The 14,902-nt window shown below is 40.6% G+C and overlaps 1 protein-coding gene across 2 annotated transcripts in view; it reads right to left on the reverse strand.

Annotated features, from left to right (window-relative positions):
- The window catches only part of PRKG1 (protein kinase cGMP-dependent 1), a 1,238,678-nt gene that overhangs the window by 200,308 nt on the left and 1,023,468 nt on the right, over positions 1-14,902 (reverse strand). For both annotated transcript variants that reach the window (XM_077755217.1, XM_077755219.1), the window contains exon 6: positions 7,875-7,952. In XM_077755217.1, coding sequence (XP_077611343.1) covers positions 7,875-7,952 — 78 coding nt within the window. The remainder of the gene's footprint in view (positions 1-7,874; positions 7,953-14,902) is intronic.

Here is a 14,902-nt window from a genome sequence, read left to right on the forward strand (position 1 = left end):
AGGTTCTACTTTACTGAGACTTGGAAATCTGCATTTCAAAAGATTACTGTAGGTGATTTAGATGCAAATGTTCTATAGACCAATGTGGGACAGACATCAATTCATTGTTTTATTTCTGAACCTCAGTTTTCTCAACTGTATGATAAGGCAGCCCAACAAAATGATCTTTCAGTCCAGATTATTAAAAAAAAAATTATGAACTAAGGTATAATATACTAAAAGATCATTAAATCAAAATTAGATATAAGGATAGATTATATAATTCTATATCTGCCTTTTAGTTAAGAACAATAAAAATATTTAATTAATTAATTTAATTAATTTGTAATTTAAAATAATTAAAATAGTTAATTTAATTTTTAATTTAAATTAATTTAATTAATTAGAAATTAGAAATGACAGGTTTATGCAAGGCATGTAGAGATTTCAGTGGATTTTGAAATATTCTTTACAAAAGTGTTACTGAAGGGGTACCTGTGTGGCTCAGTCGGTTAAGCATCTGGCTTCAGCTCAGGTCATGATCTCACGGTTTGTGGGTTTGAGCCCCGCATCAGGCCCTGTGCAGATGGCTAGCTCAGGGCCTGGAGCCTGCTTTGGATACTGTGTCTCCCTCTCTCTCTGACCCTTCCCTCCCCGTGCTGTCTCTCTCTCTCTCAGAAATAAATAAAACATTAAAAAATTTTTTAAATAAACTTATTACTGAAATGCAGCAAGAGGCATAAAAAGTAGGTTACCTATGGAATAGACCTCTTTCTGCTTATATAAGTGTGAAGAAAAACCTATCTGAATAATCCATACATGTGAAAGGATAAGCAGGTGAAAGAACAAGAATAAAAGCTTTCCTTTAAAGTTGACATTCCTATACTTTTTCTTTGTACATGTAGTGAACCATTATAAATATTCACAGACACCAGGCATGGATATTTGCATTTTTAATTCAAAAAAAAGGTAGGGTAGAGAAAGTTAAATATAACCATGGCCTATATTACTTATTATTTTCCCTTAAACCACAAAGTACTTTACGATGCACAATGCTATGGGAAAGAACTAACTATGGAGACTTAAAGATAATACTTGGTTTGTCTGAACACATGTTAACTTGTCACGTGAACCAAAAAATGGGAGGGTTATCTCAAAAGACGGTGTATGTGTGTATGAATTACATGAGGATAGCTATGAAAAGCATCCTTTTAACAATAAGTGCTCAAAAAGGTTGATTAGTTTCCCAGTATTTTCTCCCTTTCTTCTATCGCTCCTACCTATTTCAGAAATTCATGCATTTGGTTGTAAAATAAATATACCCTTAACACTACTATTGCTCTTTCATTGCTGCTCTGAAATACTATTTAGATAGAGCATACACTTCTTTTCCTTCTAGATAAAGAGTATGTGTTCTAATGTTTTCACTTACCTATGTATCAGCTTGTTCTCTATAAGATGTATGTGTAGTCTAGTGATTTGAGTTTTTGTTTTTGTTTTTAATGTTTTATTTATTTCTGAGAGAGAGAGAGAGAGAGAGACAGCATGAGCAGGGGAGGGTCAGAGAGCGAGGGAGATACAGAATCTGAAACAGGCTCCAGGCTCTGAGCTGGCAGTCAGCACAGAGCCCGACCGGGGCTCGAACCCACGAACTGTGAGATCATGATCTGAACCGAGGCTGGATGCTTAACTGACTGAGCCACCCAGGTGCCCCATGATTTGAGTTTTTTAAATTAGTTTTTAAGTTTATTTATTTTGAGAGACAGAGAGGGAGAGGGAGAGAGAGAATATGTGTGTGGGTGAGGGGCAGAGAAAGAGGGAGAGAGAAAATCCCAAGCTGACTCCACACTGTCAGCACAGAGCCTGACATGGGGCTTGAACTTACGAACCATAAAATCATGACCTGAGCCAAAATCAAGAGTCAGACACTTTACCAACTAAGACCCCCAGGTGGCCCTAAACTCTTTTGTAAACTATATGCATATTGAAAAATTAAAAATCAAAATTAAGAATCAAAAGAAAAATTAGATTTTTTTTTTTTAATATTTTTATTTATTTCTAGGAGAGAGAGAGAGAGACAGCGTGAGCAGGGGAGGGTCAGAGAGAGAGGGGGATACAGAATCTGAAGCAGGCTCCAGGCTCTGAGCTGGCAGTCAGCACAGAGCCCGACGCGGGGCTCGAACCCATGAACAGCGAGATCATGACCTAAGCGAAAGTCGGACGCTTAACCGACTAAGCCACCCAGGCGCCCCAAAAATTAGATATTTTTAAGGGGACATATAAAATAGATCTTTGATACCAAAGACTTCAATAATATCAGTGTACTCAACCAACATGTTTAATCAAAAACAATTCAAAGAGAAAATGGAATGCTTTGGTACAGATTCAGCAGATTTTAAAACCAAAGCAATGTTTACTGGGGGGAAAAAAGCTTAGAATTCACAGATTTATGGGAAAGACGAAGATGGAGAATAAGGGTTAGTCAGGTCATTGTTATCCTACCTGTGTGACTAATAGATTATGGGAAGCCAAGAGTCCCCACACCAAAGACTTTCTGCTTTCAAACAGTGCTCTGCATGTGGCACTCAGACATTGGTCCTCTTACTCTCAAAGCAAAATGCCCCCTACAGGACAATGAGGGCACTTCAGGAGATGCATCTGCTAGCTTGGGACATGTACAGGTAGGAATGTTTTGTCTCAGCTTGAATTTTGCCTGCATTCTCTGAGTCATGAGTTAAATTCATGATTTGGTCAAGATGTACGATTTCTTGGAGTCTGATCTGATCACTGGACCCTCTGTGTTACACAGGGATAAATAAGAATCTCTCTCTTACCACATGTCCTAACCCACTCTCCCCAGATGTCTGCCATGTACCTGCTGTTCATAATCCCCTTTCAAATGTCTGTGACATAATGTGTGTGCCGACATGCCCTCACATCTCCTCCCAGGCATAAATATCATAAATTTGTCTGGTTTTGAACCTTATAAAAATATGAGCCTACCACACATATTCTTCTGCAACTTATTTTGATTGGTATTATATTTGAGATTTTTCAAATTTTCCAGTGTTAATACATATTGCTGTAGTTCATTTCCTTTCTTTGCATATCATCCCACTAGATGAATATATTATATGTATATATTTCATTAATTCTTCTAGAGATATAAATGTGTTTCTTCCAGGTTTACATATATAATTATGGTTCTATCTCTTCACTTCCAGATATATTTTTTTTGCCTTATCACAACGATTGGCATGTCTAGTTGCACAGTGAACAGAAGTGCTGATAATGTACATCTTTATCTTGTCCTTGATCTACAAGAAGGGCTTCTCATGCTTCACTCTTGTTGCCCATATACAAATTAAATTTCCATAATTCTCATATTCAACAAAATCAAACATCATGTTAAACCAATTTGTTGACCCAACATGCTCAAAATGTGTTCATTCTAAGCAAAGTGGTTGATTCTAACAACTTAAATGTGGTTTTAAGTGGCATTTAATAGACAAGAGTTTTTGAATCACATTTGCTTCTAATGGTAGCATATACGGTATGTTGAACAGAATCAGAAAATCAAAATGTATTTGAATTATTATTGCAACTCTGAAATTTTGCCTACCAATCCTGTTCCATCTTGGTTCAACTTATTTCTGGAGAGAGTTCAGTTTTTGATGCAACACAGTTACAGTACCATATGCATAAAATTTTAGCAAAGGTCGTTTTCAGTTCTCCTTTGTGAATTCTCTAATATTTTATAGTTCATGGTTGAGGAGAAGGGAATGCCATGTTTCCAGGCAACTGAAATATTCAGAGAACTAACTCAGCTTCTAGAAGAGGCAGCAGCAAGTACTGTAGACATCACTGCAAGCATTTTGCTCAAGTTTTAGAACAATCAGGTTGTGCAGGTTTAATGGGGGAAAAACGCCTATTTCAGAGTTTTTCTCTTAGTGTACATGTGCTTCACGGGAAAATAAAAAGACTCTTACAGTTAAATGTCTTGAGCAGGGGAAACCCACGTGTAACTCTAGCCCCTGGTGGGTATCTTACGACATGATCTAAGGAAAAGCCGGTTCAGTGGTAACAAGGAAACGATCTTTGCCAGGGTTGCCCTTGATAATTTTTAAACGTATAGGAAAACAAGTTTACATCTGTATACCTAAAGCAAAGCATACAGATTCGGAAAGTTTCAATTCCACAACTTATGTGCCTGCTTACTTGAAGGCTCTTAGTACTTTTCTCACCTATTCCATCCCACTGGGACTTAAAGCGGATTCATCTCCTGCTTCTTAGGATTTACTACACCAATTCCAATACATGCATACCAGAATTAATAGAATTAACATACTAATATAGCCTATGTTAATTATCATATAATTAACGTGATTATAAATCATCGCTCATAAGTTGCAGGACATGAAACACTAGTTTTGGAAAAATCTATGGCTGGCTTAAAAAGACATCTTGAATGTGTCCAAAGAGTCTAACATATTCTTACTACTTTTTTCCCAGGATCCCCACGGTGCTCTGAAATATTGCCAAGGGAATGGGTTCCTGTGGTGTAATTCCCTTGTTATTTCTGTTTATCCACATTACAAAACTCATAAAGCAGTACCACTAACCCACCTGTTCTCAAATAAACTGGTTAAAAACCACAAGTTCCTTTAGGTAATGCTAGGAATTTGCAGTAATGGGATAATCACAAAAGTCCGTCAGAAAATCATCATAAATGGATAAACATTATCATCCCCTGAGAGCAAAGAACTAGAAATGTAATAAAGAAAAAATGAATCCAGATTGTCGGGACAAGAAGTCCCCCTGGGACCTACTGAATCATTTATATCCACGAGAATTTTCAATTTCCCCTGATTCTTTAGTTAATGGTAAGAAATAAAGCAGCAAATGGTAAAGCTCCGATAATTTATATATAAGCCACAAAATGTTAAGGTTTCTGATCCTCTAACACTAGAAGATTTAAAACACAGTTTTAACTGAAACTGTGGCCAGACACATCATTTCTTGATGTCTTTAAGATGTTGGTGCCTGACATCTGTGTGCTGTCAGTCAACAGAGCAGGTATGATACAAGCACAGACAGTGCCGTCTGCACTGCAGTGTGACAGGTCATTGGTGTAAACTTTGACACATTCTTGATTCAAAATCGTTCAGAGAAGATTATCTAAACAGTGATCCAACAAGACTTTTTCATCTTTCATATATCCTGCTCACTGTGGCTCTATAAGTCTCTTTGCTATTTTCATAGGAGCCATAAAGTACCAGTGCCAGTCGCATTTGTTCAGTTAGAAGAAACCAATTTATTTACATTTAAACAATTACCTCTTTATTTTAAAATTTTTATTTACTTTTGAAATAAACTCTATGCCTCACATGAGGCTCTAACTCCCCACCCTAAGATCAAGTCACAGGCTCTGCCCAATGATTCCAGTCAGGCATCCCTTGGCTTATTTACATTTCAAAATAACAATTACAAAATGAAAACTGCTGTATAAGTTCCCTTCTACCTGCATTTCCTTTCCTATCGCCGACTGAGTAGGTACAAATTCCTCTGAAGGATCCCTTATGATGAGGCAAAGTGAGTTCAGGTCGTTGGTTATAAGTCAGTGACACTTAAACACAAAAATGGTTATAACTTCACTGTTAAAAGGAAATGTAATGCATTTTTATTTTTTTTAATGTTTTATTTATTTCTAGGACAGAGAGAGAGACAGCGTGAGCAGGGGAGGGTCAGAGAGAGACGGAGATACAGACTCTGAAAAAGGCTCCAGGCTCTGAGCTGGCAGTCAGCACAGAGCCCGATGCGGGGCTCGAATCCACGAACCGGAGATTATGACCTAAGCGAAAGTCGGACGCTTAACCAACTAAGCCACCCAGGTGCACCAATGTAATGCATTTTTAAAGAACTAGGGCATTTCCCTGATGCACGCCAGTCAGAGTGGCTAAAATGAGCAAATCAGAGAACTCGAGATGCTGGCGAGGATGTGGAGAAACGGGCACCCTCCTACACTGTTGGTGGGAATGTAAACTGGTACAGCCCCTCTGGAAAACAGTGTGGAGGTTCCTCAGGAAACTAACAATAGAACTCCCATATGACCCAGCAATAGCACTGCTAGGAATTTACCCAAGGGATACAGAAATGCTGATGCATAGGAGCACATGTACCCCAATGTTCATAGCAGCACTCTCCACAATAGCTAAAACATGGAAAGAGCCTAAGTGTCCATCAACAGATGAATGGATCAAGAAGATGTGGTTTATCTATACCATGGAATACTACATGGCAATGAGAAACAATGAAATCTGGCCATGTGTAGCAACATATGGACCTTGAGGGTGTTATGCTGAGCGAAATAAGTCAGGCAGAGAAGGACAAATATCATATGTTTGCACGTATAGGAGGATTAGGAGGAACTTGACGGAGGAACAAGGGGGAGAAGAAGGGCGGAAATGGTGGGGGAAAGGGAGAGAAGCAAACCATGAGAGACTCTTGAATGCTGACAAAAACTGAGGACTGATGGATGTGGGGGGTGGGGGGGATGGGCATGGAGGAGGACACTTGTGGGGATGAGACCTGAGTGTTATGTGGAAACTAATTTGACAATAAACTATTAAAAAAAAAAAAAAGAACTAGGGCATTCATCTGCGTAAGTCCCCGTTTTCCAATTCACTTAATTTATTTGGTTTTTAAATATAATTTAAAGTAGATTTCTAATGCTTCAAAGGTAATATAAAAGCATAAATTATGACTTTTCATTCATATCCTTTGTCTACCCTATATTTATCCTTTCCCCTATAATTTATCACTTTTAATGATACTAAGAAATACCCATTGAACATTCCTTTGTGAAGATATAATAAAACATGAGTCTACTTGTAACCCTGACGTTCTGAGTGCTAAGCAATTTGCCTAAGAGTACGGAGACTGGTACGTTTCGTAGGGGGATTCAGACTTGGGCCTTTTATTTTATTTCATTTTGTTATTATTTATTTTGTTCATTTATTCATTTATTTATTGGAGACAGCGAGAGAGTGAGCATGGGCAGGGGTGAGAGGTAGACGGAGAGAGAGAGAAAATCTGTAGCAGGCTCCATGCTCAACATGGAGCCCAACATAGGGCTGGATCTCATGACCCTGGGATCATGAGCTGAGGTGAAATCATGAGTTGGATGCTGAAGTGACTGAGCCCCCAGGCTGCCCTGGACCATCTTATTTTATTTTATTATTTAAAAATTTTTAATGTTTATTTTTGAGAGAGAGAGAGAGAGAGAGGCAGGCAGGTAGAGTGAGAGCAAGGGAGGGGCAGAGAGTAAGGGAGACACAGAATCTGAAACAGGCTCCAGGCTCTGAGCTGTCAGCACAGAGCCCAAAGCGGGGCTCGAACTTACAGACTACAAGATCATGACCTGAGCAGAAGTCGGATGCTTAACCGACAGAGCTACCCAGGTGCCCCTGGACCCTGTGATTTTAAAGCCCAAGTGTTCCACCATAGCTATGTTACTGCCCCTAATGATTAGATAAAGTTTTTCTTTTTTTATTTGTTTTTTCCTGTGGAGAATTTCTAAAGTCACCTTACTTTTTCTTGTTTAATTATGTAATTTAAATGATGGAAATCATTCCATTTATGCAGACATATCAGTGGCATCTAGCATCATGGTTATTAAATTACAGAACAAAGGTTATTTTCTGGTCTTCAGAATTCTACTTTTTCTTCCTCCAGCACCATTTTTGAGAGATCTATTCTCAAATGTTTGTCTCTCAGTTTCAGAAGATGGAAAAGCTCCCACAGCACACGCCCCCATGCACACCCTTCCAGGGATTACTGAGGCTCCCGGCCTCCCCACCCCACTGTTCAGCACCTTCTGGTGCTCAGGGGCTTACCGTGCCTTTGCTGATGATGAAGAAGGTGTCCCCTCTTGCACCTTGCCTGATGATATACTCCCCGTTCTCATAGTGGGTCTGCAAAACAGAAACAGTAACAGAAGCACATGAAGAAGGGGGTAAAGTCACAAGCAGCTCAACCTCTTCAGAGATCACCTCTGCAGGGATGTACTCACCCTGACAGAGTTTTCCCCAAGCCCAGAATCTGTCATGATTTCAGAACAAGTAACAGTTAAATGAGCACAGCAATTACAAAGAAATCATGTGTATCATGTTCGTGTTTAAAACACTTTTGTTAATGCCATTTTTCTCGGTGATTATATTCAGATCTTTAAATTCATTCATTTTAATAGTTGGTTAAAAATATTCTTTCTCCCATCAACTGAGCATGAAATAAAACAGCAGACCTGCTAATTAAACCAGTCCTTTTGTATTATTTTGCCATTCTCATTTGGGTTTTAGTATTATTATAATGATATTCTCTCCTTCCCTCACTTTTTTTTTCTCCAGGAAATTACTGCGGCATCTAAGGATCTTCATTTGGAAACCAGATTGATTTTCAGCATGGGTTACATGGCCTCAGTGTGAGTTTGAAGGCACTGTTTCATGCTTTAATGCCCTTGCTTCCACCATTTAGATGTGGCCCCTGTAAAACGGAATGTCTTCATTTTATGGACTGAATTCTGGTCTGGCATCTGGGAGCTCATCAACTAGTGAATGAAGAACAAAGTAAGGCTGCAAAAGGATTATCAGTTAGTGTGTCAGTGCTCAGATTTGGACACAGTCACTAGGTCTGTTCCCAGGGTGAAGATTACTCCTGCAATGAACAGAAGTAATTTCTAGAAGGCGAGGTGGGAAAAAAGTATATTGCTGGGCCAGGAGCTGTAACAGAAAAATGACACCGAGCCATCTGGATACACTCCTCTCTGCAGCTTAGCAAGAGAGCCATATTTGGGGGAAAGAAAACATTACTTTACGAACTCCTTAGGAAACAGATTTCACGGCTTACATGCGGTATCCATCAGGCCAACGACTGTGATTTGTCCTTATATACATCACTACCATGTTCCTTAATGCTGTTGTCTATTCACTCTTTAATGTTTGTTTATTTATTTCTGGGAGAGAGAGAGAGAGGGAGAGAGAGAGAGAAAGTGAGAGCAAGCATGAGTGAGGGAGGGGCATAGAGAGAGAGGGAGAGAGAATCCCAAGCAGGCTCTGCTCTGCCAGAACAGAACTCAATGTAGGGCTTGAACTCACAAAACCATGAGATCATGACCCGAGCCAAAATCAGGAATCAGAGACTTAACCAACTGAGACACCCCAGTGCCCCTATTCACTCTTAAAACTGCCTTTTGTTAGTACTTAACAGCGAGAACAGCCATAATTTCCTTTGTATATCTAGAAAATGAACATACTACTTAATCTTCCTTTTTTAAAATAATTCATAAGAAATTATAAAAATGGGATTATAGAATGCATACTCTTCAATGGATTCACTTCATTTAGAAGGAATTCATGCTCCACTGTCACATCTTGCTGTCCCCACCCCATAACCATGGCTAGATCATTTGGTGTGGGCAATAACCAGTCTCTCCTAGGCTCAAAAGAAGAGACATGTCCAAGTCACTTTCAATGGCAAACAAAAGGCCTGCTCACAGCTCCCCTCCATTATAAGCCCCAGAAAACCCAACCACAAGTGACAAATGGGAAGGTGCTGAGTCACCGAACAGCACAGTGGCGTTCCAAATCATGGCATGAGACCCCCGTCTTCTCTCTCCCTACCATGCTGTCTGCCCTGAGTAGCCTTCCTTGAGGGTCTGGAGAGTACCCCCGCCAGTGTGGTCTCCCCATGCTCTCTCTTGCATGATTTTCATCTTTTCATCCCAGGGAGTGGACACTGACAGGAACATCTAGTGTCTATTTAATTTGTAGAAATTATCTCACGACCTTCCTGACATCATCTGACATGGTTTTGTAACTCAACACCTAAAATTTTCCCATCAGTGATTTTAGTTTACCCGCACCGGCATGTGTCACGCGTATTTTTCAGGCTGCCAGCCTGTGAGGCCACAGAAAGGCTCAGGGGCGGTGGCCAAAGGCAGTGCAAGTTTGCAAAGGAGAACATCAATGGCGTCCCTCCCGGCTGATGCTCCCTGGAGACCTTCAGTGGCCCCTGAGAGGGAAGATGGCCAGGAGAGCTGATTCTTGACAGTCTCTCTAATTATGCTAATCAAATGCCAGCAGATTCATTGTTTTTTGAAGGTCACTTTGCAGCTCGGCCATTTGCTTATTTCAAATTCAATCACAGAAAAGTACGGAAGGTAGAGGAAGCAACCTGAGCTGTGCGGCAGATTCCTTAAAAGTTTCCACACTCATCAGGATAAAAACCAAACTCCTGAAAACGGCCTACAAGACCATATGCAGGCAGCTCAGGTCCCGGTTCCTACCTCCGGTCACTCTTGATCCTCTTTCTGCCAGCCCCACCGCGCCTCTGGGGTCTGTTTCTCAATCACCACTACAGTCCGTCCCTCCCACCAGGCCCCAGCACCTCTGGTCCCCTACTCCCCCACTGCTTCTTGCCTCCTTCTCTTTCCCACCAGAGCCTGCCCCCACCCCAAACACCCCTGGCTACACCAGCTCTGTCCCTTATGTGACCTCACCATGCCATACCACTTTCTCTCATTGTTCTTTCCTGAGCTTGAAGGTACTTAAGTGTACGATTTTTGTAGTGATGTTTCTTAACAGATTAGCTCTGCTTAATCTCCAGCTTTCTAGAACCACCCATCATCATATTAGAAAGGCCTCTACCTCCAAAGCACAAGCCAACCCCAGCTGTCTCTCACAGTCTCCAATGTTGACCCCCTAGTCTAAGGCAAAACAACATTTTGGATTTTTGTAACATCCCCACTCTGGGCTCCCTGCTTCAGCCCATGGCCCTCACCGCACCCCACACCCCATTCTGTCCGTGCTTCTCTCTGTAACCAAAGTGACCACCCAAGAAGCAAATCAGCTGACATCACTACTGCTTAAAAACTTCCAGTGGCTTCTTGCTGCAGCTTAACATCCTCAACAACCTCTTGTGGTCTATAAAGTTCTCTGCATCCTGGCTCCCACCTGCCCTCCCAGGCTTACCTCTTCTCAGTCTCTCCTGTTCTGTTTCAAAAACACTGGCTTTTTAAAATTTTTTTCCTGTAGCTTGTACTCACCAGACTGGACCCACACTCAGAGCTCTGCATCCAGTAGAGCCCATTTCTAAAAATATTATGCTCAAGGTCCTTGCCAACGTCTTGTTCTCTAGAACGTTGTCCTCAAGGTTATTGTCAATGTCTAGTTCTCACCACTGCGTCCCAACAAGGCCTTTCCTGACCACTCTGATAAATGTGCGTCCACCTCCATTTGCTTCCTGCCCCAGCATTTAGTGACTATTTGAGGACAAACACAGTTACAAGTCACAGCACAGCTGAGCTCCCTGTGAGATATGCCTTCTCTCTCACCCTTCATGCTTGGCAAATACCTTTCTTTTTTGTTTGCTATCTGGACCCATCCCCCATTACCTACCACTTGGAAGATTTAGGAGATTTTATATTATAGCCATTGTTTTGCTTAGAACAATGCCCAGCACGTAAAAGGCATTTGTTATATAACCTAGATGTCCAAATGTAAACAACACGTCACTGTCACCCCAAAGGCAACAATTTGTGAGTTAGGAGAAGCTGGTCTCTTTGCTACTAGAAAGAAGTGGTGTAGCATTGATAGTTAATATGTAGATCTCTGTGTTCTCCAAAATCAACATTAATATGTAAATGTCCACTTAGACTTTTTAAAGTTCTCCACATACTTGCTGACACTCAGTAGAAGCTCCATACAACACTTGATACAACGCTTTACAGCCTGGGTGTTGTGCCCTGATGAATCCGCAGGACTCCTTAGTACTTTTCAGATCAGAGTCCATTATGGATATTAGATCCACTGTATTCTAGCTGCTGATTTTCTTTTCAGCCCCAGCTGTAACAAGTACTCTGTCACTGAACCTTAGGTTCATAGGAAATAATACACAATATTTCATTCTGAAGTAAATTCTCACCTACATTATTTCAGTCAGATATCATATCATCATTTGCCTTTATACTTGAGTTTAAAGGTTATCCTTCACTCTTTATTAAAACATGGAACATCTATTAATTAATGCTGTACTAACAATTAAGGTACATATAATAGAGACCACTATGATAATTGCTAATCATTAGAAAAATTGCTTCAATAATTATGAACCACCTTTATGTGCCTGAATATCTAATAAAAGCTTTGAATAGAAAATGACAATTGGAGAATTAGTGAGTTAAGAACACTAGAAGTCATGAGTCATGATTCTTGCCTCATTTTTTTCAGAAGATAATTATATCTTAGAGGAAGAGCATGATGTCAAGTATAAAAACAACGTTCTTAAAAATACTGACTTCTGCCTTCTGGATCCTAAATCAGTGATGTTCTCAAAGGAAATTCTTCCCTGTTCCTAATACCTCAGATTTATTTCAAAGACAAAAGCTCCTAATGGAAAGTAAGATCACCAAACAGGTTGATCAGTCAAAACACATGCTAGTTAGGTAAGCAACAAGGTATTCCTTGGCCCAAGAGTTCTCTATTTGGTAAAATTCTGCCCATTAGAGATGCCTGGACTGTGATTACCCAGGGTGACAAGAGAGACCGACAGCTAGTCATTGCGGGAACACACAACTTTCCACATGGTTGTCCTTGATTTCTGGTGGTTTGGAATCAAGTCTTAGGTGACATCTACTGTGGAGGAAATGACCAATGATCGCACCTGTGAACCAGAATTTTCTCTTCCTCCTGCCCACCCCCTGGTCACCATGGATTTCATCATGGAACTAATGCTCTACTAACAACTGACAATAGTGTTTTTAGTGTGTGTAGGTTTTCATAAATTGGCATTTTCCTTTCACAGGACAGTAATTATCAAGGGGACAGGTTCTGTTACGAAATGTTTTCTTAGATAACATTTAACCTCATCATGGCTACAACACTTACTTACTCGCCTTCCTAATCTCCTAAGAAAAATTAACCTTTCCTCCTGCCTCCACTCAAAAATTAACCAGAACACCAAAAGAACAAACCAATGTATGGAATATTTTTTCTGACAACTTCCCTTTTCCACACCACCACCATTGTGTCCCAACCCACTGGACACCTGGGATATACTACAGTATCTTTTCTACTTCAATGCCACGTCTTGCCTTTGACTTAGAACATCCCTCATTTATCATCAGTACTTCTTCACATGTCTTGGGCTGAACAATAATTTGTCCCCAAAGCTGTTCAAACTAACCTGTAGAATCCTCCTTCTTCACCAAGCCTGAATGTCAGGTCCACATGAGAGACCACATTAGAAGTTTGGTCATTCATTCATTTCAAGCAATATCAGTTAGCTGTGCTTCCTATGAATGAGACATTGCACTTGGCACTGGAGCTACCAAGGTACACAAGACCCAGTCCCTGAATGCAATCGGCAGCATAGCATGTTGTTCAACAGGTCCTAGCCCTGTCCCCCAAGGACCATCATGTCATTGAGGAGCGCAGGGGAAATGACAGCATTCAATAATAAATCCACTCTTAAGGACTCACAGGGCCCCCAGAGAACCCAGACACCTTGGTAGAAACCCAAATTTAGGCAGAAGAGGTGGCTTTTTCATCAATACATAGAGCTCAGACTTCTGCATAGACAACCTGCCTATTGCTGCCCAAGGCACAACTGCCTAGCTTACCCAGACATTTGAAGACACAGATAGCTGAGGCCATGATTATGAATCTGTACCATGTTCATGGCTGAGGATCTGTGTCTCTGCAGCTGTCCTTTGGCACATTCCTCGATGTCCTAATAGGCCTTGATGAAACATTCCTCACTTGCCTGTGACACTGTTTACCAAACTCCTTCACCCTGAACTGTGCCTTAGGGTACGGTGATATATTCCAGCTACTAGGGATTTATATTCTGTCCTTACTCCTCGAATCATTACCTTTCCATTGGCTTTGATGGTGCTGTGAAGATCCTGTCTCTATTAAGGTGCCCACATAGGTGCCCACTGTATTTGGAACTTAGGGATTGATTTATATATCAGCCCGACAACACTGGGTAAGATAGACATGGTGGGAACAGAATGATCAAGCAGGTCTGTGTGTAATACTGATCAGCTCAGTAGGGTCAAATCCTAAGGACATCTTGACTTGTAAATCATCCTTGCCTTAACAAGGTACTAAGGTAGATTCTTACCAGCTTCCATAGTGAGGAAGAGAACAGGTATAAAAGCCCTGGGGCAAGATGTCCTGGGACAGTGTATGCTTATCTTAGGAAACTGGTTCATAACTTTACCAGGATGTATCAAGCCAAAAGGCTGGCTGATAATCAGAATGAAGATCCTCTGCAGTGCAGCGGGCCCAGAGGTAGCTTCTTAACTAACACGATCGTCACCATGACGAATAGGAGTTACTGGCAGCTCTGCATCTTCCTGGAGTCCAAGGGACCAAGGAAAGCCATTCTTCCATCTGCTGGGTGCCCGTGCCTCAATGCAATCCATCAACGATGTCATGGAACCCATTTAGGAGATTACAAGCCACAATGTTTTAAATGGAATAGAACAGAAATGTCAAATACAGGACAGAAAGTAAAGATAGTATAATTTATAAGAGTTTTATATGTGTGTGTTTATGAATATTATATGCATACTAAGCCCCAACATAAAATGTATTCCTCATTACCCAAACACTACTTTGATAAAATAAGTACTTTTCTTTCTTTACAAAAGGAACAACCTCTTCAGATCAGACAGGTATCCTTACTACTCTAGGAATTTTGTTATCCTTGATAAAAGAACTAGTATTGAGTTTTTTAATTGTTTCACTTTTGAAAAAGTGTGTCTAAGTTCAAAGTATGGGATCTTCTCCAGAAGGATGTATCACCTCTGTGTAGGGAAACGGCGTTTTGCCTCAGTTTACTGCTGTGCTTTCTCGTTTCT

This window comes from Crocuta crocuta, unplaced genomic scaffold (genome assembly GCF_008692635.1).
Source record: "Crocuta crocuta isolate KB4526 unplaced genomic scaffold, BGI_CrCroc_1.0 scaffold2, whole genome shotgun sequence".
Lineage (NCBI taxonomy): Eukaryota > Metazoa > Chordata > Mammalia > Carnivora > Hyaenidae > Crocuta > Crocuta crocuta.